Genomic DNA, 27,767 nt, shown 5'->3' on the forward strand with positions numbered 1-27,767 from the left:
GCGTTGAAATCAATCGAGTCCCAGACACTTTTGGGTCGGATTTCTACTGCACGGATGAGAGGTAACACCTTGAAATCGGTCTGTAAGTGATTTACTCAAATAATTTCAGCATGATCCTGCTGCTGGATGAACGAGAACCATCTGCGAGACTAACCTCTGTGAGGTATCTTCCATAAATGTCTGTTGGATAAAATTCAATATCGCGCGTGGTATCAGCCGGGAAAGTAGTTGTTTTCCGGCAGGCATTTAGCAGAACCTGCTGTGAAGGTAGTTGGGAGAAATAAATGTTTTGAAATGTTTAATTCGTTAAACATATACGATACAGTTATAGAATACAGTTGTCCGACAAATTACCTATTGACATGTCAAATTCAAAGGTTTTAATTAACAAAAATGTGTATTCATTGAATACATTTTTCTCATTGTGAAAATTGTGTCATGTATTCCTGTTTCTATTTGTACTCTGCATATACTGGAAATAAGATTATGATGATTATTATTATGGTTATTCAAACTCAAGTAACAAAGTGAGTAACCTCAATAAACATTTCTATCATATTTTGGAATTATTAATTTTCAAAAGCAAAATTTTGACAAAAGGAAGAAATAAAAGGACCATTCATTTAAAAAAATGTTTTTTCTTCAACCAGCTGTCACCCTCCTACGAACGACAACTCTCAGAGGTCGAAACTTGAGCGAGCTAAAGATTAACGAGGTCTTACCTTTTAACGTGCGATTCCTAGCACGAGTTGGACGATAAGCAGTGAAAATCGATCCTCCATAGGGCTTGAACCACCGTTTCACATAGCAGTCAACTGAATGAATCACATTTCAGTGACTAATACCAACTCATCACATTTCAGTAAATGACCAGTCTGAATGTTCAACAAGGCTGTTGCCAAATTCATGTTCCAATTAGTATGTCATCGGTGATCTGGTCTGAATCTTTAATAATTAATTTTTTAGCCATTCATCAGAGTAAAAACTAAAAAGATGCTCGCATCGTTTATTATACATTATTTACTGAAAACCTTTTGGAAACTTACCCATTTCAAATGGAGTTTGAAAAATTTTGTAAGTATATATTATACTTGAATCGAAAGCATGTATTCTTATTATTTTCCAAGAATAGTTTACATGTTTTTCATCTGAGATAATATGGAAAACATTTTGAACGTTACTTTTCCTTCTGTACTATATTAAAAGGAGGGGAGAAAAGACACAACCATTCTTTTTATGTAAAACTAATATTTAAACAGTAAAATTGGTAAAATCGTAAAACAAATAGTGTATTACACATAAATAAGCAAACCGAAAAAAATGTCTTAAAAATCATATAATATATATAATATATAATTAGGTACAATCAATAACAATCTGTTACATAAAACTATTTTTAAGAATTATCACCATAGTCTCTATCACCCACGTTAAGTCGGTCAGGGGCAGAAGTTACATTAAAGCCTAAAATTCGGGCATCCACCTTCAACATTTTCGATTTTTTTATTTTCTTGTTTTTGCCCTGGAAAAAACATACTTTATGAAAAAGAATGGCAATACAAAAAAATCAGTTGGATCTTCTCAAAATATTATTCAAAATATAGTGTGGCCGGTCACCTTTCAGGCTTGATTTCCGTAACACTTTAATAAATCGCAAATCTATCGAAACACTTACCTTGACCTCTTGGAATTCAGTACTATGTTGCAAGGAGGGGGTAATAGCTGGAGCGGGAGAACACATGTCGTCTTTGTGAGCATTATTTTTGGGTTTGAAAGAACGCCTCTTTTCCAAAAAATTACCAGCAAATTGATGGGTGGCATTGCTTTCGCCTAAATAAAGCTTACAGTACTCTCTAACATCAAACGCCGATTCAATATCACGTAGAAAAGTAACAAAAGTAGGTACTGAAATAAAAAATACGATTTTGAATCTCAAGACTCAAATAAATGAATGACACTTACTGTCTACATTAGTCGATATATGGGATAAGGTTTTATGGCACCAGTCGGTAAATTCATCCATTGGTGGTCCATTATTGTTATTGTTGTGATTTGCTTTCGCCTCTTCCTTTTTCGCCTTGTTACTCTTAGTTGGTTGTTTTTGTGTTTGTGATTGTTGTTTAACTGTACTTAAAGTATTGGTAGAGTTACTTTTGGATACAGTGGACGGTTTGTTTGCTGTCTGCCGGTTAGATGTATCATCCCAGAATCCACCTGAAATGAAACGATTATTACAAGGAAATTCTTTTCTGAAAATCAACAAAAGAATTATTTTCAAATCAAGCATAATACAACAGCCTTGATGAATTCTACTGTCATAAATCTATATTGAGTTTCGAGTTATTTTATGGTTTTTGATTTAATATAATGTTAAATTGGGTGTATTAAACACAGTTATGTGTGACCAGCTCATATACGAAGTCTACGCAAGAAAATAAGGTGAATGTCGAAATTTCCCGGGCTACATACATTCGTACACTTCGTACTTAGCTTGATTCATGTTTCAGTAAAGGTATTTCTACAGGATTTTCTGTGACGTAGACCTGCCATACATCTTATTATCCTTTTTTGCATAGTGAATACTTTTGTCCTATGTGCGGAATTTCCCCAAAACGCCAGCCCATAAGACGTTGCAGACTGTACGAGTCAAAAATACGTTAGTTTGAGTTCCTGCAATGAAACAGTTCCCTGTAACTGTCTCATCACAAAACATAAGCTACTCTTTTTGTGAAAGAAAGTTTTTGGGTTTCTACTACTCCATCTTGATGAAAAAAAAGAATGAGGGAATCTTCCAAAGAAAGGAAGAAAGTAATCAATTTGAAAATAAGTAACTCTATACATGGATGTGTGGATCATACAAAAAAGCAACTTTCAGACACAAAGGCAAGTGTCTTATGGCGAAACATCGATGTATACCAGTGAGGATGACAGTGTTCCATGTAAGTGCAATTTATTACCATTTATTTAAAGTAGAACTCCTGTGAATGATATCTGAATTTCATTCCATAACAAATGTTTGGAATACAAACTGAGCAGAGAAAAGTATCTTCTGTATAATTCAGTGTTCATGTAAAAGTATTTGTTTCGAAATATTTTTTTTCTTTTGTGTAATTCAATGTTTATATGAAAGTAGCTGTTTCAGGAGGGCTTTCTTTCAGTTTGTGCCTGAAAGTTGCTTTTTTGCATGATCTACACATCCATGTATAGAGTTACTTATTTTCAAATTGATTACTTCCTTCCTTTCTTTTGAAGATTCCCACAATTTTGCACATTTTTGATAATGCAATCATGATTACAGTAAACATTTCAAATAATATTTCAGAAACATTTCAGATAATATTTGAACTAGCAGCATTAAAAAAACAACTTATCCAAAGCAGCACCAACATGCTGGTTTCAAAAAACTAGCTAAAAACAGTATAATAACACTTTATACACTACAACAAAATAAGGCTATCGCTTCACTTGAGAATCCATAATACCAATGTAAATAAAATAAAAGTATAATAGTAATTGATACAGAGAAATGAAAAGATTCAAGCCATTCTTTCGTTGAGTATGCTAGTATTAAAACTCTTTATTTTATTCTTAAAGATACTGACATTAGAGCTATCTGTTATTTCCTTGAGAAGATTATTAAAAAGTTTTCATACATAGTGTAATGGGGTTATTTAAGTCAATATTAGTACATACAGGTTCTAAAAAGACTATTACAGGTAAGATTATTGCTTTCGTGGAGCTGATTAACGAATGTGAAGTTATTACATTTGACTTGTTCATGTATAACGTTGTATACAAATTTACCTTGTTCGATTTCTAGAATATCCTGAATAGGCAGTATCTTGGTTACACTGTATGAAGTATCAGTTGAGGTTTTCGATAAAAGTCACTAGTATGGCATCACTTACCGCCGAGTCAGCACTATCAACTTTTTTTAATAGAGAGGGGGTTCTTGTGACATTTTAATGAAAAGTATTTCAATTCTCTATACAATGACCTCTTTGTTAAATTTCAATAAGGGATTGCGTAGTTATTGATGTCTCAATTTGGGTTTAAAAATTTCGTAGCTATGCCACCCTGTCAGATTTTTTGAAATAAACGTTCATTGAAAAGATAAATAAATTAGTAACATCTTTTGCAATAGATAAGTGTTAATTTCAATGACAAACATTTGAACAAAATGTTCTCCTTGAACCAACCTCCTGATAGTAAATCTAAATAGTAGAATCACAAAAAAGTCCTGAATCGGCTTTTTTGAAATGAGGCAGAACAGTCTGCAGGAAAATAATTCACGGAGTTTCTTTTAACATTGTAGATAAAGGAATTTTTATCAGAGCTGATGTTGGAATGATTTGGAAGCTATCGTCTTCATGGCTCTACTCAAACTGAACGTTTTATCTTCTTGTTTGTTCTTTTATACGTTTAGAACGCCTTAGTGCAGGTATTTGTCCACTCCTTTCATCCGGATGCCTCTTTAAATTTGCCTGTACTTGGGTTACACCAGGTAATATCCTTGGTGTTGGTGTTTACCTATGTTCATTGTTTCTAGGAATATGTATTGGTATTGTGTAGTATATTGAATGTTAGGTCTTGTTGTGTATTAATTTGTATTTGTTCCTCGATAAGTGAATTAGGACTCTTGAATTTATGAATATTTAGATTTTCCCAGATGTCCATAGGGTTTTCTTTATTGACTTGTTTTATGAGTTTGATGTTTTCTGGTGGGGGAAATTTATGTTTGTTTTGTATGTCGTGTATTGCGAGGTTTCATTTATATGTTATTGGGTTTATGTATGCTTTTTTATGCTCGTCGTATCTTTGGATCAGTTTTTTCTTGGTTTAGCCGATATAGAATTTGTTGTACTCCGAGCATTGTATGCTGTGCACTCCCTTTAGGTTTTTGTCTTCTTCTTTTTCATAGCTGTTTATTTTTTGTGTTATTTTCTTGTTCGGCTTGTAAGTGATGTTGATGTTCAAGTGTTTGAAGTGCTATTTGGTATATAATTTTCCTTTCCTTGTTATGGGATTCATTGCAAAGTGGCATCCTTAGCATTCTGTATATGAATGCGTAATAGGCAGCCATTTTATGTGATAGTGGGTAGTTAGAACTTGCGGGTATGGTGGAGCTTGTTTGTGTAGGTTTCCAGTATATTGCCATTTGAAATTTTGTTTTGTTGTGGTTATATCCGATAGTATATATATATATATATATATATATATATATATATATATATATATATATATATATATATATATATATATATATATATTTTCATGACTCTACTCAAACCTGTTCCATTAATAATTCTAACCTTCTCTTCAGTTTGGTATATAAAAGTTAATATACTTGTTTTCTTTATACTGAAAGTCATATCATTTGCTGAACACCATTCAGCCAGTTTTCAGATCTTTGGAAATTATTTGAAATATTGGTTTAGGGTAGTTATTGGACCACGATAAAGCTGCATCAGCAGAGAAAAGGGTGAATGTGCCTGCATTTGGTAAATAAGTGATATCATTCATATAATGGAGATACAAGAGTGGTCCCAACAAAGAACCTTGTGGCAGTCCACACATCACGTTTTTCTTTTCAGATGAGAATTCACCATTTCTGACCAGTTGCTTTCCATTTTCCAAATGAGAGCGGAACCATTCTAGAGCTATCCTCATCAAACCATAACAAGAAATATTTTCAAAACGTGCAGCACTATAAAAATGACCTTGGATTTTTCAACTGTTTAGATGATGTATGAGACAAAATGTATATTTTATCAATTCGAACACTCAATCCTGTAAATTGAAATAGCAGCCACATTGAGAATACCCAAAACCAAACAACAATAATAAATAATAAATGCATTTGAAAACTTACCAGAATTAGATGACCACTGGGTATTAGGCTGAGTACTAGCCCACGTCAAATTCTGATTGCCCCAAATACTAGATGAATTGTTTGTAACTGGAGCTGGTTCTTTCTCTTTCTGTAGGCGTGATTCTGCCGCTTGCTATCAAATGAAATATAATTATGTAATTATAACATCAACAACAACGGAATTGTATGGACTTCATCTTACACCCTACAAGAACAAAGTGATATCACTTAAGAGAAATTTGAAAGGCTATTCAAGTCTGAGAGACATATTTTGTGGGAAGTCAAGGTTTCTTGCTGCTTATCTTAGTTTCTACTCTTCCACAATCCAAAAAAATAAACAAAGCTAAATCAATAGAGAATGTACTGAAGTATATTAAAGGGCAAACTGAAAAGATCACCCAAAAAAGTTGCTGTTTGAATTCTGTTTGTCCGTTAACCATCTGTCACCCCCTTACGAACGACAACTCACAAAAGTCAAAACTTGTTTTTGTAACCTTCGTAGTTATTCAGAAATGGGATCATTTTGTTTATCATTATAATCTTCAACCAGTAAATATAAAATTCATCATCATGATCTAATTTAAAAGTTTTCGTTGCCAACGACTGCCATCAAAGAGACTTAATGATAAGGAAACATGAATACGAACTAACAATTATGAAACGACAGAACTGTCAAATGTCAGTATCATGACAAACAATTATCATAGCACATAGATTATTTGAGAACTACTGTTGGAAAGTATAAACTTTTGAAATTTAACTAGTTTTATAGTAACATAGAAAAATAAATATATATTGAGAAATAGTCGATTGGAAAAATGTTCTGGGTCTAAACCATTCCAACAAATATATTTTTCATCAAAGAAAGTTCACCATTTTTTTTTAATTTAAGAGTCTCAAACTGCTAAGATTAATAGCGGCCATATGCATCAATCTTAAAGAGATGCAAAGTTTCACAACTACAAAGATAGTAGTTTTATAAAAATGACAGGTGCTCATATCACCATTATTTCCTGATTATTAAGGACTGACTGAAGTATAATTTGAAGTTCTCATTGTTCCAATATGTAATTCATGGTGCTAGAAAAAGAATATCTAATTTCAAAAATTAAATTCAAAAGTTGAAAAAATATTAAACTCCTCAGCAGAAGTGATTCTACTCCAAACAAAATTTGAGGAAATTAAGTATTTTAGAAGAAATACCTTGGCCAATCTCTCCTGTTCTTCTGCCTGAATTTCAGCCAATGATTTGACTTTTCTTGGCTCTACTCTTTTCTTTGCCCAGTTCAGCTGTATTCCGGCAGAAGATTTCTCTTGCTGGATTTGCTGATATTCCTTTTCCTGTAGGAAAAATCAATCATTGAAATAATCAGCATCAACAAAAATGTAGCACTTTCTAAATGTTTTTAATGTTTCCAAAAAGATAAATTATATACCTCCTGCAACCTCTGCATCTGCAGGGCAGCATCGATAGCCCTCTTTTCCCTTTCCGCTTTCTGAATCTCTGCAAGACTCATACCAAGGTTAAGGTTCGATTGAGACCATGGAGCTGCCTTTGCCAATCGAATTTGTTCGGCTTGCATTCGCCTTTCTTCGGCTTGCAACCTCTTTTCCTCTTCTTGTCGCCGTCTTTCTTGTTCCTTCATTTCTTCCCTGAATTAAACCACAAATCATTTGTCGGAATCGCAAGTAGTCTTTCATTTTTTCATACATGACTGACAGAATACTAAAATTCGAAATAAACCAAGAACTGTCACAGGAAAATAATATTACCATCGGGGATTCCTCAAGGTGAAGTATTAGGTCCCCTGCTGTTCTCATTGAATAATTTAATTAATATGTACTTTTTTATTATTTTTGTTCCCCTAGACAATGCATAGCACTGATGATGTCTGCTGCAGTAGCAGAAGAAACGTTTATCGGTTGAGGAAAGTTACTTTAGATTCATTCAGAACCAAATGAAGTCCACATACCTCAATCTGTCATCTTCCAACTTCTTCTGTTCCTCCATTTTCTTTTTGGCATCCTCCTCTGCTTTCCTTTGTTCCTTAAGTCTACGTTTCTCCTCCAACTCCCTCAATCTCTTCTCTTCTGCTTCCTTTTTAGCTTTCTCCAGTTCTCTTTTTATCCTCTCCTCCTCTTTTTTTCTCCTGTCTTCTGCTGCCTTTTTTTCTGCTTCCTGGAAAAAAAAAGATGATTAATTCTGTTTTGCAATTGGATTGAAAATTCTTACCAGTTTCTTTTGCTCCTGCTTTCTCTTCTCCTCGGCCTCTTTCTTTGCCTGCTTCTCTTCCTGTTCTTTCTTTTTTTTCAATTCTCTTGCAGATATTTCATCTTTTATAGCTTGTTCCTTTTCCTTCTCAACTTTAATACGTTTAGGCTGAGGAGGAGGCTGTTGAACTTTTTCTGTTGGAGAAGGAATCTGGGGTGTTTTTTCTGTTTGGGGGATATCCCACATGGACACAGGAATTTCATTTTGGGGCTGCCATTGAGGAGGCGTATTCGAGGGGAATGAATTCGGTTGCCATAAAGATTCCACCTAAAAATACATATTCATAATGAAAATATCTGGTATCAACTTTTTATTTAAGACTATGGTCATGTAAATGAAAGTGAATTGTGACTTCAACAGAAACAGATTGGAATAGAATTGATGCTGCATATCTATGTATCTTTAGAAAAAGTAGAGACAAAACTAGGAAAGGCAGGATAAGAAATAGTGTTTAGGGACAACTCAAATCGATAGACAAGGTTATGCTGGAAGGAATGGAGAATGATTAGGCCACATTTGTAGAATACTAATAGAAAGGCAAGATTAGTGACTGAATGAAATTCGGAAAGAAGATATGTGATGGAATTGATACTTGATGAAAATCCATAACTTATTCAAATAACACTTTAGCAAGCGTCCAAAGTACAAAGTCTCTGATATGAGAATAGTCCTAGAAATTTCACAGATGATTAACAAAGTACTTAGTTATAGATGATAGATAGATAGATAGATCTTTATTTAAATAGGATATCCTAATAATATACAAATCAACTAGAATGGTAGAAATAAAAAAAAGGTATGTGTTACATCTAGAAATGACTTAAATGTATGACAAACATAAGTTCAATAAAATATTTTTAAAGACATTACTACAAAAACAGCAACATTATACATTTGAAAAATTTCGATGCAACATGTAGAAAGATAAATAACATAATTATTTGAAATATATAACGAACATTAGATGAAAGGAATTATACAAATTACAGCTACAGGTAACAAAGACATAATACATATCATATTTGTTCATTTAAAACAAATTTCTTCAGTTCATTTTTGAACATGTTCAGAGATGGGCTATTTTTAATTGCATTAGGTAATTTGTTGAACCGATCAAAACCCTTGAAAAACAATGAGTTCATAGTATTTTTGTTTTTTGTTCTGTTAATATATAAGTTATTATTATTTCGAGTGAAGTGGTGGTGAATATCGTGATGAAAGACAATATACTGATTAAAATAAGATGGTCCTAAGTTGTTCAATATTTTGTATACGAAGATCATTGTGAAGTATAGCAGTCTTTGGGAAATGGATTGCCAATTTAAAACATTGAGCATAATAGTGATAGGAGTATCTCTACGGCACTTCAAAATGATTCTCATACCAAGATTCTGAAGTTTTTGGAGTTGAGACAATTTATTCTGATTGAATAGATATAGGATAGAGGAACAATAGTCGAAGTGTGGCTGAACAATTGACTTGCAAACTGTGATACTTGACTCCGTTGAAAGATTATTGGCAATTCTAGAAAAAAAGAATAATTTCTTTGAAATTTTTTTATGAATATACTCAAAATGTTCATCAAACGATAGATTGTTATCTATCTGGAATCCCAGATATTTAGTTGAATTCACTATTTCAATTTTGTCATCATCAATGTTGAGATTAGTAGTTTTAGAGTCTATTTGGCTGTATTTAAACTTGGTGGTGATTATCATCGCTTTAGTTTTCATCACATTCAGCTTGAGTTTATTAATTTTTAAATACTTGTTGACACTTGCTAGAGTATTATTCATTTTTTGTATAGCCATCGTAAGGTTCAAATCGCTACATGCCAATAGAGTATCATCAGCAAAAAAGTTATGATTAGTTCAAACATATGGTTCAACTGACCTGTTGTGAATGCTGCGACTGCTGCTGAAGTTGTTTCAGCAGACTACTAATAGGGTCATTACTTGGGCCGGAACTGATCTGATCAACAGGTCCGTGCGGGGTATGCCTAGGAATATTAATACTTCCTCCAATACTGACAGGTATATTGCTTTGAATCCCCGACAGAGGCAAAGTGCTAGTGTTGAGCGGAGGTACTGTTTGTAGGCCTGACGATAAGGTTCCAGGCGGTAAAGGAACCGAATGACTCGTTAAGCCTGCCGGTAGATTGTTAGTCAATGCTGCTGTCGGGATACGATTTTGTAGAGAGAGAATATTACTCATATGTAACTGTATACTAGGGTCTAGACTTCCTGGTATGTTTTGAGGCGGCTTGTCGACCAATCCTGTCGCCGGAAGTTTGTTTGCCTGAAAATTCAAAAAAAAATCACAAGGTTAATTCCGCACTGTATTAGAAGTGATTTCGAATCGATAACAGAAATTGATGAATTCAAGATCACGTATTGTGTCAAAAATTCGACTTTTATTCATTTGACAAACGGAAGTACTCACTTGCTGCATTTGATTTATCATGTGCATCAGTGGATTGGCCGCCTGTGAATGTTGCAAGTATTGGAGATCTGGGGAAACTTGCTGCAAAAAATTCAACAGTTATAACTCACAAGTCAGCACCAAATTTATGAAAAAATAACGTTACAAAGCAATATTTTACTATAATATCTGTACAATATCAAGGCAAATTCTACCTGTTGTTGCATAATCAGTCTTTGTGTAGCAAGTTCCTGTTGTTGCAAGGTAATGGCGCTCCAGGGCTCCGCCAGAACTCTCGCCTGTGCCTGTTTATATGCCGCCATTTGAGACAAGTACTGGAACTGGATATCCGGATCTGGCATTTTCGTGATGTCGTTTTTGAGAATAGGAAAGCGAATACCTGTTTGGAAGGGGTTTACGCCCCCACATATCGTTATCAGTTCGCCTAACAAAAAGAATCGTTCGTCACAGTGTCGTCGAACTTTTAGCTGGTTGCTGAAATAGCCAGCTTTGAACCATTCAGCCATTTCCATGTTCGAGAACGGACCTTGCATCTGACCCTGAAATATCACAAACTCGTGTTATCAACCTCGCAAAATGTTCATTTTTTGAGGCTACATCTAGACCAAAAAATACACAAAATTGTTTTTCTTCAGATATATGAATACCAATTACTTGACAAAAACAAAATCAAGAGATTCATTATCTTTTTAGTTCCAACAGCATTCAAATGATTGATCACAAGATAACTGATTCCACTTCTGACAGTTCTGATTGTTACTAATATACATAGACAATGAAGAGTAATTTAAGAAAGTTATAAAAACATAAAAAATTAATGTCGAAGAAATAATAACAATTTATTTTCCCAAGAAACATACAATGTTTATAGCAGGGAAAAAATAATAATTTTAGAAACTAACTATAACATAACTGAGTACGAACAGAGCTTACAAAAAAAGATAAATCAGAACTGAAACTTGAAAAAATATAAATATACCTATACACACATATACACATATATACATACATATATGTTTGAATATGAGCATCAACATCATCAACTCATCAGATAGTATATCTATATAAACAATAAATATTTTTTCAAATTAATCCAGAATTTTGTTTGTTAAATTTTTTCTAAGCATTTGGTAGCTCATTATCAAATTTGATACCTTTATAATAAATCGAATTTTGATCAATATTTGTTTTCATTAATTTCAGACTGCCTGAATATCTTGTCAAATGGTTGTGTTGGTTACCATTTATTTTGAAAGTCAATTGAATTTATGATAAATCTAATAGTTTTTTTGGTTTAAACCAAAATATCGGAAACTTCATAAAATAAGACAATTTTCACTATGAAAAAAGAAAAAATGACCAATATCAAGAGGTAAGGGACTTTTTTGAGATACCTCCTTAGATCAACCCCTCGTTATTAAATTGTAAAACAATTCACAACACTTGAAAGGAGAGATTAAAAAAATGTTTCTGAGGCATACGACAAATACTTTATTGGAATTGAATCAGTTTACTTGAAAATAGTTGAATAAACCAAAACCGGTCATAATAAACAAAAATCATAGTAGAAATTAGACTAAAGTTATTTTCTTCAACCTATATTAAACAAATTATGTTAACTGAAAATATTGTTTGAATAAACAAAAAAAATTGATTGATTTCAGTACATACTCTAAATGAAAGGTTTATTTGTATGAAAAATAAAATTAGACATCCTAATCGGAATCTGAATTATATTTCTCGCAAAAAATTTACAGATGTTTGAAAATGATCAGTTCATCACACATGAGTAATGCATTACACTAGCTTACCTAAATTTCTCAAAAAATAATCTGGAAAAATATATGCATTATTCATTTCATTGAATCAATAACTTTTTTGGGTCAAGTGAGTTTTTCATTTTGCTGCTCAATATATTCCATACAATGTTTAATTTTCAGTTATAAGCTGTTGTTTTTTGTGAAATATGATATCAAAATCAACCATATAGATTCCTTACCTGAGGATCCTGATAAAACCATTTGTCGGGCATTTGTGGCACAGCTAAATTTGGAGGCGGATGTATACTTCCCATTTCCAAGCTATTCATACTTGGCTTAGGCAATTCTTCGTCTACAACCAATTTAAGAACAAAATCTTCTTGAAGCCTTTCGAAATCTGAATCCTCGTTTCTGAAAAATTACACGATATTATCAACTTTGAATGGATGTTGAATCAGAAATTAAAACCTTGGCTTTTCTCCTATTGGTCCATTAGTCGCTACAACTTTGTTCTCGTTTGGGGGAACTTCAGATTTAACTCTTTCTTGAGCTCCTTGATTTTCATCAATTTTTTCCGGAATATTTGGAACTGATTTCTTTCCCTCTTCAGCTGTAACCATTTCTGAAGATAGATTTGGGTCATTTTCTGCTTCAAGTGGCGAGTCCTGAAGGAATTTTTAAAATGATCACTAATAATTCCGGAAATAAAGACAGAAATACCACCAACGTTAACTATTGTTTGTCGGAAAACAAAAAGTCACATGTTTGATTCAACATACATAACCGTAACAAAGCCTATTCAAATATATGACAATATCAAAAACTGACCCAACCATTTTTAGACGAATTGAAAATACAAAAAAATCATGTTCGTTCGACCTTGTTACAATCAGAATATATTAAACATTAATTTTATTTTCGAAAAATTTACTTGTTTAGTACTAGCAATATACGGGAATTATGTAAAGGTTTACATAATTTCAGGAAATATAAGAAAATAAATGTGTTTTTGGGAAAGAAAGTTTTTGGCTTTCTACCACTCCATCTTGATACAAAAAAAAAAGGATGAGGGAGTCTTCCAAAGCAAGGAAGGAAGTAACTCTATACATGGATGTGTGGATCATGCAAAGAAGTAACTTTCAGACACAAACTGAAAGTAAGTCCTCCTGAAACAGCTACTTTCATATAAACATTGAATTATACGAAAGAAAAAATGAATGAATGTCATTACGATGTCATCGATGACATAAGCAGATCAAGCTTATTCCGTGACATTAAAAAATCGTAATTCATGAATGAAGTGTGTTATCCAATTTGGTACTGAAGAGCCTTAGGGCAAGTGTCTTAAGGCGAAACATCGATGTATACCAGTGAGGATGGCAGTGTTCTATGTAAGTGCAATTTGTTACCATTCATTTGAAGTAGAACTCATGTGAATGATATCTGATTTTTCTTCCACAACGAATGTTTGAAATACAATATGAGTAGAGGAAAGTATCTTCTGTATAATTCAGTGTTCATATAGAAGTATTTGTTTCGAAAGAATTTTTTCTTTCGTATAATTTAATGTTTATATGAAAGTAGCTGTTTCAGGAGGACTTTCTTTCAGTTTGTGTCTGAAAGTTACTTCTTTACATGATTTACACATCCATGTATAGAATTACTTCCTTCCTTTCTTTGGAAGACTCCCTCCTTTTTTTTTGTATCAAGATGGAGTAGTAGAAAGCCAAAAACTTTCTTACCCAAAAATTAATCACTCATTAAAAAAAAAATATATAACCCTTTCAATTAAAATAAATGTCTTTTTTAGGAAAAATCTGTATCCCTACAGAAAAATCCCTAAGTCGCTCTAAGAGCGGTGCCTGTGCGAAAGTAGTGATTCACATTGGATTCACGTTCTCAGATAGTTCATTTCACATAAACGCAATTCTCCAAATGAAATAATATTTTGAAACATTCATCTCTCGTAAAGCACCTACACCGTAGGTTCTGCTAAATGCCTGCCAGAAAACAAGTACTTCCCTGGCAATATCACGCTGGACATTGAATCTTTCTTACTTAGTTATGTTATAGTTGGTTTTTGAATCATTGCTTTTCATCCCTGCAATAAACATTGTATGTTTCTTAGGAATTTTTTTTCACCGTAGTGTGCGCTGGTCAGGCCTTATCCCCTGAAGCCCCGATACATTCAGGCATTCAGGAGGGCGCGCCAACATTATCAACCAATGACCACTCCCCACACCGTGGGGTAAGTGATCATTAGGTCCGAGAATCATGTGCCCTGAGCAAGCGCAGTGAGCCAAGAATGACAGCCTTCTGCATCTGTGCGGCTAAGATTTCTGCCTTAGTGCGGCAAGCCGGTATGATTTCAAGATTCGAGAGTAGAGAGGACATCATTCCACCAAGGACTCCAATAATCAGAACAACCATCTTGACAAGAGTGATCTGGATGGAATCTGCGGAGTTCGAAGAGAAAATCTCGATATTTTATCCGTTTTTCCTCCTCTTTTCTGACGATATTCGTCTCGCCAGGAGCTGAAAACTCCACGACAAATATCGTTTTGCTCTGGTGGTCGGGAAGGACTACATTAGGCTTATGAGCTTGTATGAGCCTGAGGGTGGGGAACGAATAGTTCCAATAAATTCGACACTTCTTGTTCCCCATAACGAATTCAATGTCCCCCGGAGCGTAAGGCAACACCGGTGTCTCGTCAATACCGTAAGAGTGCCGTAGATGGTAATACAGCACTCTTAGGACCGCGTTATGTCGATGGATATAGGCCGAGACCGCATATGCTGGACATGCTGATAGCAAGTGCATTATTATTATTATTAGAATTGTATCCGACAGACATTCATGCAAGATACCTCAGAGAGGTTAGTCTTTGATGTTTCTCGTTAATTCAGCAGCAGGACCATGCTGAAATCAATGGAGTAGATTGATTTCAGTATGAATTTCAGCTGAATGATTTGCGAATTCTTATTTAATATATACTCATTTTGTTTCAGTATTTGATGAAGATCCTTGACTTGATTTTTGAGCTATTTCCTTGAAAATGAGTTTAAATTTGAGTTTACCTCTTTATAACAAATGCCAAGGGAACTGAATCGATCTTAATTCAAACATTAAGTATTGCAGTGAGCATTTTGTGAATATGGAATGTAACATCAGTCAGTATGAAAATACAACATATGATGTTCCACAGGGATCAGTATTGGGACCTTTATTATTTCATTGTTGAAGTTAAAAGGTTCGATCAAGCTATTTGCAGATGATACTACCATTATTCATTGTGGATCTGACTTTGATTCTATAAAAAATTAAGTAATTCATGATTTGAATACAATTTCTTTCTGGTTACAAATTATTAAATTAATATTGAATTTTTCAAAATCATCTTATATATTTATAACTAAAAAAAAAAAAGGTGTAATCAATATCCCTCAATCAAATTTGAAAGTAATGAGATCATTATACAAAAACTACACAAAATTTCTAGGACTCTATATTGAACATCTTAGTTGGATGAAACATATTCAAGAACTTCAAAAACAAATTTCACCAATTATCGATATTCTTTGCAGAATATTGATCGCAAATATTTGAGGAACATATATTATAATTTCATATATTCTCGATAAAAATATTCATTTTCTATATGGGGATCTGCAAACACCGTAATTCATGAACCATTAAAAAAACTTCAAAATAAATCTATCAAATATATTTATATACACTTCTACAATTAGAACCAACTGAAAATTCATATATACCAAGAAGGTTATTGAATTTGGATTCATATTATCAATTGACAATTTGTTCCTTCATTCACGTCACCATTATGAATAAAAAATACAGCAGTTTAAAATTCACTGAAAATTATTTCATTCACAATTATCACCCGAGAATATTTCAGGAATCACACCCATTCAGACCAAAAACGGAAATTGGGAAACTTTGAATCACATTTTGAGTTTGAATTTCCCTATTATTACCTGTTCTTATTGATATGTATGAAATAGGGTTATTATCTTCATCTAAAATCATTATGATCCGATTAGATATTACGCCAGTCTTGAAAAGTTTCAAATGTTGAGATACTTTCAATACAGAGCTTCTATTGGATACAACTGAGTATAGGTGAAAATAACAAATATTGACAAAATACTTACATCTCGTTTTTTAAACGAATCTTCTGGCCGAACAAGAGAAGTAGTTGATTTTGAGGAAGACAATGGTGGTGGTTGCCTTTTGGTGACAATATGCTGTTGAGACGTAGATTTCTGAAGGCCCGTTTCTCGTCTACTAGGATGTTTACCTTGCTTCAAATAAATAAAAACAAATTGTTAAATCTTGTCCAACAATATAGAAAAAAGAGTTATATATTGAATATCAACATTTCTTACTTGTTCGTCGTCAGAACCATGAAAAGCCCCCTTTTCATCAAAGGTACCTCCGCCGTCAGTGGGATTTTCCGTAGCCCACTCTGGAAGGTGGTCTTCGTTGTCCCACGTCTTTCGAGAGGGTGGTGGACGATTTTCACCCCAGTGGCTACGACCACCCCTTTCCGGGGGGCCCGTTCTTTCTTCCGAATCACCCTCGCCCCTCCAACTTGAAGACCGTCCTAGTACAAAGCAGATGCATAGTAAATATCACACTTATACCGGTTATAGAAAACACAAAATACGTATAACTTTCAACTTTTAAATAGGAATCTCAATTTACATGTAATTTTATGGTTTAAAATTAAAGGGGTATAATTTTAAGGACGATTCGTTTTTAAAGAATAAAAATTTTGGGCTTTCTACTTCCATTTTTTTTTACAAAAATTGTGGGAAAATTCCATAGGAAGGAAGAAAGCAACACTTCAACATACAAACTGGAATAAAAAGCCCTCTCAAAATAACTACTCTCACATGAACGTTGAATTACACAAAAGATAAAGTACTTTTGAAACAACTACTTCAATATGAACATTAATTATACAAAAATAACTTTTTCATTATTACGCCTTGGTCAAAGAAGAAACGGACTGGTTTAAGTTCGATGATAGTCGTGTCACGAATTGTTCTGGCGATGCATTGAATTTATTGGAGCCTCTGGAGACACCCTACATTTTGTTTTATGAGAGAGAGGACATTGTTAAATCAAGATCTTCAGATGATGTGGTGCTGCAGGTTTTTCCGGGTTTTCCTGCAGCTGAAAAAGCAAATGCGCCACTGGAATCAATGAAGTCGCCCCGAAGCGCCAATTAATTTTTATTGTTGTATTTATTTTATTTTTAATGTCATAAATTATATACAGAAAATAAAATACTTTTTCCTATTCAGTTTGTACTCCCAATATTGGTTACAGATTTGAAATTGATATCATAGAGATATTTTTTGTATAATTCAATGTTCATATAAAAGTAGTTGTTTCAAAAGTACTTTTTTTTCGTGTGATGCAATGTTTATAAGAAATTAGTTGTTTTGAGAGGACTTTTTCTTACAATTTGTGACTCATTGTAGCTCCTATACTATATACAAGAGTCTATGTTGAAAATAATTGCTTTCTTCCTTCCTTTGAAAATTTCCGACTTTTTTGTATAAAGATTAAGATCTTTCTTTCCCAACCTAGGATTATTGTAGAAAAATGTTCAATTGAAATTAATAGATAGATAGATAGATAGATAGATAGATAGATAGATACATTTATTTCAACAGAGTATTTTATAATCATTCACAGGAGTGGCAGAAAATTTTTGTCTGAGAAATACGTCAATAGGAAAATTGTAAAGATATCAAATATGTGTACATATAAATCTAAAAATGAAGCATTCAAAATGAATTGCTTCAAGTTTCAAACACGATTACAAACATATTAAAATGTGCGTCATATTGCGCATGATTACTGAAAGTAGAGATAATTTCTATAAATTTCTATATACATATATAATACTAATATATATATAATATAATATATATATAATATAATATATAATAATAATATATATAATACATTATTTGGGACAGACAACTTTCTGGAAATCCAGAGTGCCTGAAATCAATACAAAAATTATGAATTACACAGAATAAGTGTAGAAGAACCTATTGGTTATTATTCTCTGTGGCCCATTGGGAAAGACATTTTATAGTTTTAAAACGTATTAATTATTACAGTTGTATATGGGAATTCATCAGTATTTGATAAAAGAGCAGCCTCATTAGTTTTACACACGTCCTACCTATATTTTGCAAATCGCCTAAAATATTGCAACTCACCCCATTTCTCATGTACTCCACCTCTGCCCTGACTGATATTTCTCCAACCGTCGTCTTCCTCGCTATTTCGTGATCTTCTCCAATTGTCCAGCGACATGTTTCTCTGATTCCCATACTCTTTTCGAGGGCTCCACTCCTGCTGCTCCCCGTTACCCCAACCTACCTCATAGCCGGCCGGCCTACCATACTGGTAGCCACCCCTACCCCTTCCTATTCTCCCTCCTCGTTCCAAAGACCCCCCTCTGCCACGGAGCGGACCACTAGGCTGTGACGCCAGTCTGCTAGACCATCCTCTCTACAAATATGTACAAAATGTAGATGTGTGATGTGATGCCACACATGTGATGCCAACATATGCATTTTTATTATCAATAGACTTACATAAAATTATACTTCAGAATTGGTTTCTTCTTCGATTAGTTATGAAAAATGTGGTTTATTTTATTTGATGATGTTAGATCACACATTTTTATTCTATATACAAGGGGTACTATTTATATTTCGGGAATAGCAAATAATAATAAACATTTTTTAATAATAAACATTTTTTAGTAAAAATGGCTTTTTTTGTCGGTTTTTACACCATTCTCAAGTGTTTTTAGTGTTAGAACACTTAAGAATCACAAAAAAATGGCTTTATTGTTTTTCAGAATATTCCCCTTGATGATCAAAACGCTTTTGCATTCGTTCAAACCACTTGTCAAAACAGTTTTTCCATTCCTCTTGAGACACCTCCAAAACATGGTTTTAGACGCTTCAACTGCTTCTTTGTTGATCAAGCAGTTTTCCTTTGATATTCGGGAACAAAAAGAAGTCATTGGGTGCCAAATCAGGACTGTACGGAAGATGACTTGTCAATTCGATGTTTTGACTGTTCAAAAATTCACAAGTTTTGAAAAGAGAAATGAAAAATTCTATGTTTTTTTACCACTTTTAATTGTAACTAACGCTACTGCAGTTTCGTCCTATATGGACATTCTCAAACTTATACAATAAGTTTTTTTGTATAAGTTTGTTTGTAAGTAAGTTTATTTGTACAATAAGTTTATTGTATAAGTTTGAGAATGTCCATATTGGACGAAACTGCAGTAACGTTAGTTACAATTAAAAGTGGTAAAAAACATAGAAATTTTCATTTCTCTTTTCATTATGATCTCCTACCACGTAGTAATGGCTACATCCATCAATTTATTCACCTGTTTTGTTTCTCTGTGCTTCTTCAAAAAAAAAACTTTTGTTGAATTTCGCTTGTCTTGGTATACCCACACGGTTGATTGCTGCTTTGTTTCCGCCTCATAAGCTTATATCCATGAATGTATCGAAGTGAAACTATTATGCAAGGATGCCTCTATCTTGTAATACGTCTCATGACGATCTTGCATTATCAGTTCAGGCACTGCATCGATGTTTTGTGGCACAACAACCGATTTTGGACGACCTTCACGGAATTCGTCGGTGACCGAACTATGACTACGATTAAATTCACTATACCAGCGATATACTCTGTTTTTTGATGATGCTTTATCGCCATACAAAAAAGGGAGTTCATCGACACATTCTTGTCGACATAATTCAAGTCGAAATAATCTAATTAAAACCTTCTCATGAAATTTCTATTTTTTGGTCAAATTGATTTTCTTAACTCATTGTAAACAGAACAAATAGAACTTGTACATCGTTGTGAGTACGTTTATGCTAAAAAATGTCAAACTTTATTATGGTGTTGCCACATTTTACCTATTGACATTAGTGTTGCCAGCTCAAGAAATATAAATAGTCCCCTATCATAAAATGAAAAAAAAATGGATGATAATAAGATGAAATATGATACAAGAATACTCCATTCTTTTCAATATTCATTCATAAAATGATTTTCTTTTCCATTAAAACTTTTCATTTTCATTTCGCCAAATTTGATAGTGGCTACAGAAGGTAGGTACAAAAGGTACTATTTACATTTGTAAACCAGCTTTACAATTCTTCAAGACTTTGATTAACACGTTTAAACGTATTAGTGAAATAACAACAAAACCCTTTCCTTTCCTATCAAAATATTGATAAAATCCATTTACATACCTCTTCTTCACTAGTTTGCAGTAAGGCCAAGGGTAGGAGACTTGTATCGGAATAGAGACATTTGAAGTTGGTCAGCGAAGCTGGAGGTTTTGAATTCCTTTCAAAGAGTGCCAACATCTCCTCTCTCCCATACCTATAATTTTTCGTATGAAGAACAAGATGAAAACGATATACCTATGGTGTTATAAAAAAATGATGCCTGACACATATATACAGGAAAATCCATAAAACAAACTCTTTTTCTTTTCAATATGTAAAATGAATCTTACAGAAGACATGTTTCTCTCATTCAAAAACTACGAAAACATTAATCTTGATACATGTTTTTGGAAACAAAGTGTGCTTGAGCAAATGTTCATAGCTACAGTTACACAAGAATTATGTTTCCACAGTTCTAGTGTTTTCAAAAGTAATATTGGCAAATTTTTTCTCTTATCCGATTTGATGTCAATACCTCAGCAATACAGTTTGTGTGTTGCTTTACCACTTAGCACATATTCAAAAAAACACATCAATGTGAGATTTCCACTTGACTGTTTACAAAACCGCAACATCTGTTTCGCTATACAATAGCATCTTTAGACATCACAAAACAATTGCTAGTATTGTGACGCCTGAAGATGCTACTGTTATATTGGATCGGTATCAGTCAGTTCTATCATATTGTCCCTTTACTGGCGTCAAGCCGTTCAATTTTCAAGGGAAAAAACTTCAAGTTCTGTCAAATATCGAGGGTCTATTAGACATGAAGAAAGTATTTTTTCATCATGTTGTGTATATTATAATAATGGGAAGAAGTAAGCCACTTACTTCTTCGTACAAGTAAAAATTGTCCTATCAAAAAAATTGGTTGTACACAGTATCCTTAGTCCTGGATCCACTACAGTCCAGCCTGAAAGTTATTGATCTCTTCTGCACATGAGTGAAGGAAGAATATTCATGTTGGCACATGCCACTTCAATGTTTATACGTGGCAAAATCCCAGGAAAAACTTATGACGGAGTAATGTGGGATTTGCTTGTGTGTGGCCAAAGAAGTTAACTTATAAGAAGCATTCATACTGTGAAATGGGAAAAAAGATATTACAATGAAAGTATGTGAAGATAAAAATTTATTGATCCCAAAATGTACTGTGAATGCAAATTGGCTTCCTTATGCAACAAGATATTATAACACATATACTAAGCTCTTAGATTTATATCGAACGAACATAATGCTCACTTGGAAATTGTATTACACAATGCCAGGCTGCCCCTATGGACATGTTGAAGGATTTGTAGAAAATCTTGTGCATTTTTCCAATTGCACAAAACATGCTACTGGTTGATACCGAAAGTCACAGCATTTACGGGAATGATCTCCAAATTAATGTCTCTAGCAACTATGAACTGCCTTATACAGTCCTGTTCCCAAGCAGAGAGGATTGGATTCTCCGGGAGGAGGAAATACCAAAATGCAGAAGATAAATGATGATTATACCATTTTATGTCATTTTAGACATATGAATTTTTATCAGAGCTAATGTTGAAATGCACGAACCTCAATACGGATTTGACATGCGCAAAATAGATATTTTTTGTGCTCTTCATTTCAATTCTATGTTATCTAATCTAGTTGCATCTAGCTTGAAAAAAATTATTATGTGAGAAAGAATCATTATGATCTCATCAAACTTCCACTTTCCCCTTTTACTATGTTCAAACTCAGCTAACAAATGCTACAAAAATCGATAGTTTCGCATCAAGCACCTGTGATTCACAAATTGATTATCATACCTCACAAATAAAAATGAATAACTTTCAAACAGCTGATTAAATCGTCTTACTAAATGACCTTGAAATGAATCGCAACTTCATGAATGATGTATCTTTCCAATTGGAAATGTTCAAATGTACAAGGATGATGAAATGATGTTAAATAGGAATATGACCAAACTTTAGAATGTGGGCTTCAACCATAGTGTGAAACTTGGAGAACATGTGATGTAAGAAAATTTAATAAAAAAAAAACAGCTTCTCAAGGGTGCCACAACCGCTTCGACTTCTCAGGGATAACATCGTCATATTTCAACCAATTTACCCAAAACGTAGATAAATAATACTCATAAACCTCCCTCCTGAATCACTCCATCCATTGATGTAAACCGTCTGAAATCATTTCGTTATTAGGTGAAGACACTGATTGTCGCGGCTCACCCACTGCTGAATTTTTTTGGCGTTTGCGAGAATAGTCATCTTGAGCAGTATAGTGCAACGGGTTATACGTTTTATGATGAAAAAATACCTTAGGTTTCAAGTAAATGAACAGTAATCGAAAATAAAAGCTTACAATCATAATATTTTACGATAGTAAGAATTTATTTACGATTAAAAAAAACTAAAGTTCAATAAAACAATATTTTATAGAATGAAGCTTTTATTTGCTACAAAAAGTTCCTTATTTTATTGATCTGCTTTGCCGTCAACCTCATTATATCTGAGGTAATGAAATATTCAAAAAACTCGAGTGCTAAAGTACCTTGAATTTTGCAGCCTGAACTGAATTCGTCAAATTCGTAAACATAAGGTGAGCTCTTTGGTTGACCACTCAAATCTGCCTTGTGAAGGGAGTTCTTCTTGTTCGATTCTTGAGCTTGAATCATCAATTTCCATCATATTCAAGTTTTGTTGGCTCGTATTCAAAATAAAGCTCTACATATCTGCCACATTTTCATGTTGATTTTGCAAATTTTCAGTGTCAGATAGTTCGTCATCTGACGATAGCGAATCATATTCTTGGTCACTGTCATCGCTTCTAGTCAGAATCTCTTCCAACTCTTTATCAGTCAAATATTTCTTTTTCATGATTAAATAACTTTACACAAATACACCTCAAAAAACAATAAAAACACTTAACATATACTGCCTTTCGTTTATGTAAACAGGTCTAAAAAACGCACTGCTATCACTAGAACTACTGGTTACCTTATCAGCTGTACAGCAGCGTTGCCATTGCAGCTAATTTCTCGCTCCAATTGGCATGTGCGAAATACCTACGCGACAATATGCGGCTAGAGCACTCAGGTCGTATTTAATTTTGAAATGCGAGTTATCACGTCTTGAGCACTATACCTACGATCGAATATACTCGTCTTGAGCAGTAAAAGGGTTAAAGACAAAGTGAAAGGACTCACTGGTAAATTTTGTTGATAAAATACTACTGTCGAAACGATGTGGCAACTGCTCCAAACAACCTAACCTTTTAGTAAAGGATTGAATGTTATTTGACTAACTAAAAAATGAAAAGACATCATGACATCATGTGACAAAGACATCATCAGGCTACCGAAGATGCATTTTCAAAACACAGACAAACAAACGGAGTTTCTTTCCATAAAAATATTTAACACTTTGCCTGGTGAGTGGAAAGACCTTCATATAAAAGTATTGAAGTTCAAAGTAAAAAATTCACTTGTCACCCAAGCTTTCTATAAGATTGATGAGGTATTGGTCCTAATATATGTGGGTATGTGTGTATGCATTGTGAGATTTTTCCTTATGTAATGTTATTGTAAATATTTTCGAATGTAACAGAAATTGTAATTGGAGGCCAATAAAATTTCTTTTTTTCTTTCTTACTGAATTTTACTAAAAAATGAAGATTAATGAATAATTAAAAATCAAATTATATTTCAATTTCGAAAGTAATGTGCGATTACGACACTTGGAATACTTGAAACATAAAGTATTGAGCCAGTTCTTGTTGGTAAGACATGACTAAATGTCCAAAAATCAAATAGGAACCAACAAAAATATTTCCTCCAAATATTTCTGGCTTGAAAAAAGTATAAGAGTAATTAGAGAGTCCAGAACAAGCACTGTTTTCAAATACTAGAACTGCAACATTCTTCTCGACGCGTGTTTCATCAAGCAAGTTTGTGTTTTCAGGAGATGATGTCCTATCATCTCCTGAAACTACAAGTCTTATCTACAGGACCTAGGATCTACAGGTCATATCTTGGTGTAACTCAAACTATCTCTGCTTCAATATGAATAAAACTAACATCCTACCCTTCTAGTTCAAATTGAATTATATCTGTCTGAACACACATAAGGTGGGCATGTTTCTGGGCATGCACAGTTAATGAAAAACTCAAATTCGAAGACCATATTATGTCACTAAAAAAAATATTTGCATCAGGCTGCTATGCAATTGAAGTGGTGTCAAACGAACTTGGTCCAGTCATTGCTACGAACACTATCTTTCCCTCATCGAATCTCATATTAGGCATGGCATAGCTTTCTGGGGTTTTGTAGCCAGAATTTATTACAATCTGCTTTTGACCAACAAAAGAGGGCTATGAGGTACTTGTGTAGGGCAAAGGCAAGGGACCACTATAGACCGTTGTTTGTATCCTAAAAATTTGGAAACTGTCTGTTTGATTCATAACAAACAGTCTTCAAGCATTAATTTGACTCGCACTTACGTAACCACCCGAAGCAACAATCTTAGCATGCCAATAGCAAAAACAACTCTTACAAAACATTCAATTATATATGAAAGTAGTAAAATATATAACCACCTACTGGAATATTCACAAGTACTGAAAAATCTTAAGCACTTTAGAAAGGCAGTGAAAGACTTCCTCATGTCAAAAGCATACTACGACCTGCAGGAATACTATAATGAAATTTCTGAACTCGTTAAAAAAGTCCTACTGTGTTATTATTTTTAAGTAAACTTGCATTTTGTATGTGTCATAATGATCTAACCCAACCTTAATGATTTGTAATGTACTGAACTCATTGTTTCCCTTTCTTTAACCTTTATTTAATTAAAAATTATATTAGAAAATTACTTTAATGTATAAGTTTAATTTTATATTTTGAATTATATACTTACATTTTACCTACACATATTTACATTTAATTTTTATATATATGACACCATGGATTGTACCTCAAGTTATTGCACTCATTGCTTTGTCAATAAGGACTAATTCTTGAACAATAAAGCACATTTTTGATTGATTGAATATGTATGAACGAAAAGTGTTATGTTCTAGTCGAAGCAGCTCAAATGTTAAACTTAATTTATACAAAATCTAACAGTTGTGGAGAACATTGAACAAAATCACTTATTGTTTCAAAAAATATGAAACAAGTTCAAAGATACACAATATATCTATCTATTTAACAGATTTCAAACAGATTTTTTAAACAGATTCTGTGTCAAACTAAAAGAGGATTCATGCACCAATATTAAGTAATAACTTGTAATTCATATATTTTATGTCATAAAAGTTTGTGTAGGCAAACATTTATTATGGCTTAAGACTTATGATGCTTGGATGAAAGTTACCATCGAAAATTAAAGATCCAACTTCTTGTGACTTTAAAGTTACAATTCAAGATTTGTTAATGAAATCACCTTTAACGTTTCTAAAATTCTCACAAACAATTCCTCAGTTTGGGATGATTGACAAACTTAACTAGATCCAGCACTAGCTTTGTGAAGAATGAATGAAAACATTTTCCATATGGTTTTAACTTTTCTAAGAGAACTGTAAAAGGATGATTCTAGTTTAAGAGAAAAATATTCTTAAGCTACATTTGAATAATCATCCAATATTTCTGTCATATTTTCCATACTTAATTTTCCTGTCTCACAGAAGTAACAAAACATGTTACCCTGCTCATCCATAGAGAGTATGTTCTAGTTTTTTTTTATCTAAACCGGTTCACAATAATTCACCTTAACTGTAGTAATAATAATCAATCGATTATATTCAAAGAAATATACCTCATGACTATGAGATTGATATGAGAAATCAACTGTTCTATGACAAACTACATCAATTGTTGACACTCACCGATAATCGGCAAGCTGATGCCTTGTTCCTCCACTAGCACCTCCTCCCATAGATCCTTCAGACGAAAGATTACGAATCCAATCTGGACCAAAGTTCATGGAGTCAGTCATCCTAGAACGTAATAATTTAAAGATATTGAACTAGCATATCCTTGGGTTACTTTATGCAGAAGTAGAGTATGAAAAACTACAATGGTACTGCCCTGGTAAAAACCAGGACCTATTAAAAACCAATATAAATATGGAGAAAACTATTTTTAGAAGTGAGTATAACTTATTTTAAAGGCTATTGGAAATATTAAAACAGAATCCCACATTAAAAACTTTTAGTGGTTACAGCTGTTTTTTTATTTTCAAACGTGTTCGTTACAAAGCAACATAAGACATCAGGTACACATAGACAAGGTGGCACTTGGTTTCCAAGTTTTGAACTATCTTGAGGAATATTCGTAATCCATTCGAAACTGGTAATGTTATTTTTTTCTCATAATCCCCAGCCTCTTTTGTAATGTCCAAGTATAAACAATTCTACTTTTTACCTGAAAATAGTTTCTTTTACACTTGGTAAAATGCGAACAACATAAATGGCTGCAGTGAAATTGTAGGTTATCGCGCATGTGCTCAAATCCTCGAATCCTTGGAACGTATGTCAAGTGTTCAAAATAGGAGGGAAATTTCTTGATTTGAATATTTTTCACTGAAATAACTTTTCCGTCACTGTTTTATCTTGAGAAAAACACATTTTTGTTGAAATCATACAAAACTTCTTCTTCGAGATCAACTTCTACTTTTCACAATTAGCAGTAAAAAATATAAAACTGAGGGTGATTTCTATGTTTATAGATATTCAAAGCGTTTTTCATTTGCAGAACCAGTGCCATATAAACGTATTCAATTAATGTTCCACTAGTGTCAGTTTAAATGTTCCATTCGAAAAGCTAGGTCATATAGGATTGCATCCAGAGTATATTTTGTAGCACGGGATTTTAGAGGAATTGAAATTTTAGTTGAGAAACCAGTGGGCAAAATTGACAATTTTGTCACACATGATAGTAATCAATTACAATAATATTGAAGTTAGTTAGGCGGAAGTAACTCATTCGCAAAAAAAATTATCTTTCAGTACCCATCGACGAACTTTCAGAAAAAGGAAAGAAACAGTTTTCAGTTGCTCGGGTACATCCTAAATCTTCTATTTCAATAGCCACACACTCTTGCTATTTTTGTAGTG

At 33.3% G+C, this 27,767-nt stretch overlaps 1 protein-coding gene and 1 long non-coding RNA gene across 2 annotated transcripts; one reads left to right on the forward strand and one right to left on the reverse strand.

Moving 5' to 3' along the window:
* The first annotated feature begins 745 nt into the window (after positions 1–745).
* Positions 746–5,803, forward strand: LOC141485626 (uncharacterized). The gene is made up of 3 exons (XR_012467312.1): positions 746–918; positions 967–1,074; positions 5,595–5,803. It is a non-coding gene; the product is annotated as an uncharacterized lncRNA (long non-coding RNA).
* On the reverse strand, positions 1,322–27,233 carry Gyf (GIGYF family protein Gyf). The gene is made up of 19 exons (XM_074182658.1): positions 27,076–27,233; positions 26,538–26,648; positions 20,687–20,819; positions 18,611–18,905; positions 16,754–16,971; positions 16,520–16,669; positions 12,815–13,011; positions 12,586–12,757; positions 10,781–11,125; positions 10,587–10,667; positions 10,038–10,442; positions 8,106–8,411; positions 7,846–8,051; positions 7,309–7,525; positions 7,076–7,213; positions 5,873–6,005; positions 1,963–2,214; positions 1,676–1,905; positions 1,322–1,522 (listed from the first exon to the last, which is right to left on the reverse strand). The coding sequence occupies exons 2-19, from the start codon at positions 26,645–26,647 to the stop codon at positions 1,397–1,399; spliced, it is 3,714 nt and encodes a 1,237-aa protein (XP_074038759.1). The 5' UTR covers position 26,648; positions 27,076–27,233; the 3' UTR covers positions 1,322–1,396.
* Positions 27,234–27,767: the final 534 nt, after the last annotated feature.

Source organism: Leptinotarsa decemlineata, unplaced genomic scaffold, assembly GCF_025532065.1.
Source record: "Leptinotarsa decemlineata unplaced genomic scaffold, Ldec_3_MD MMD2_tig00026328_RagTag_RagTag, whole genome shotgun sequence".
NCBI lineage: Eukaryota > Metazoa > Arthropoda > Insecta > Coleoptera > Chrysomelidae > Leptinotarsa > Leptinotarsa decemlineata.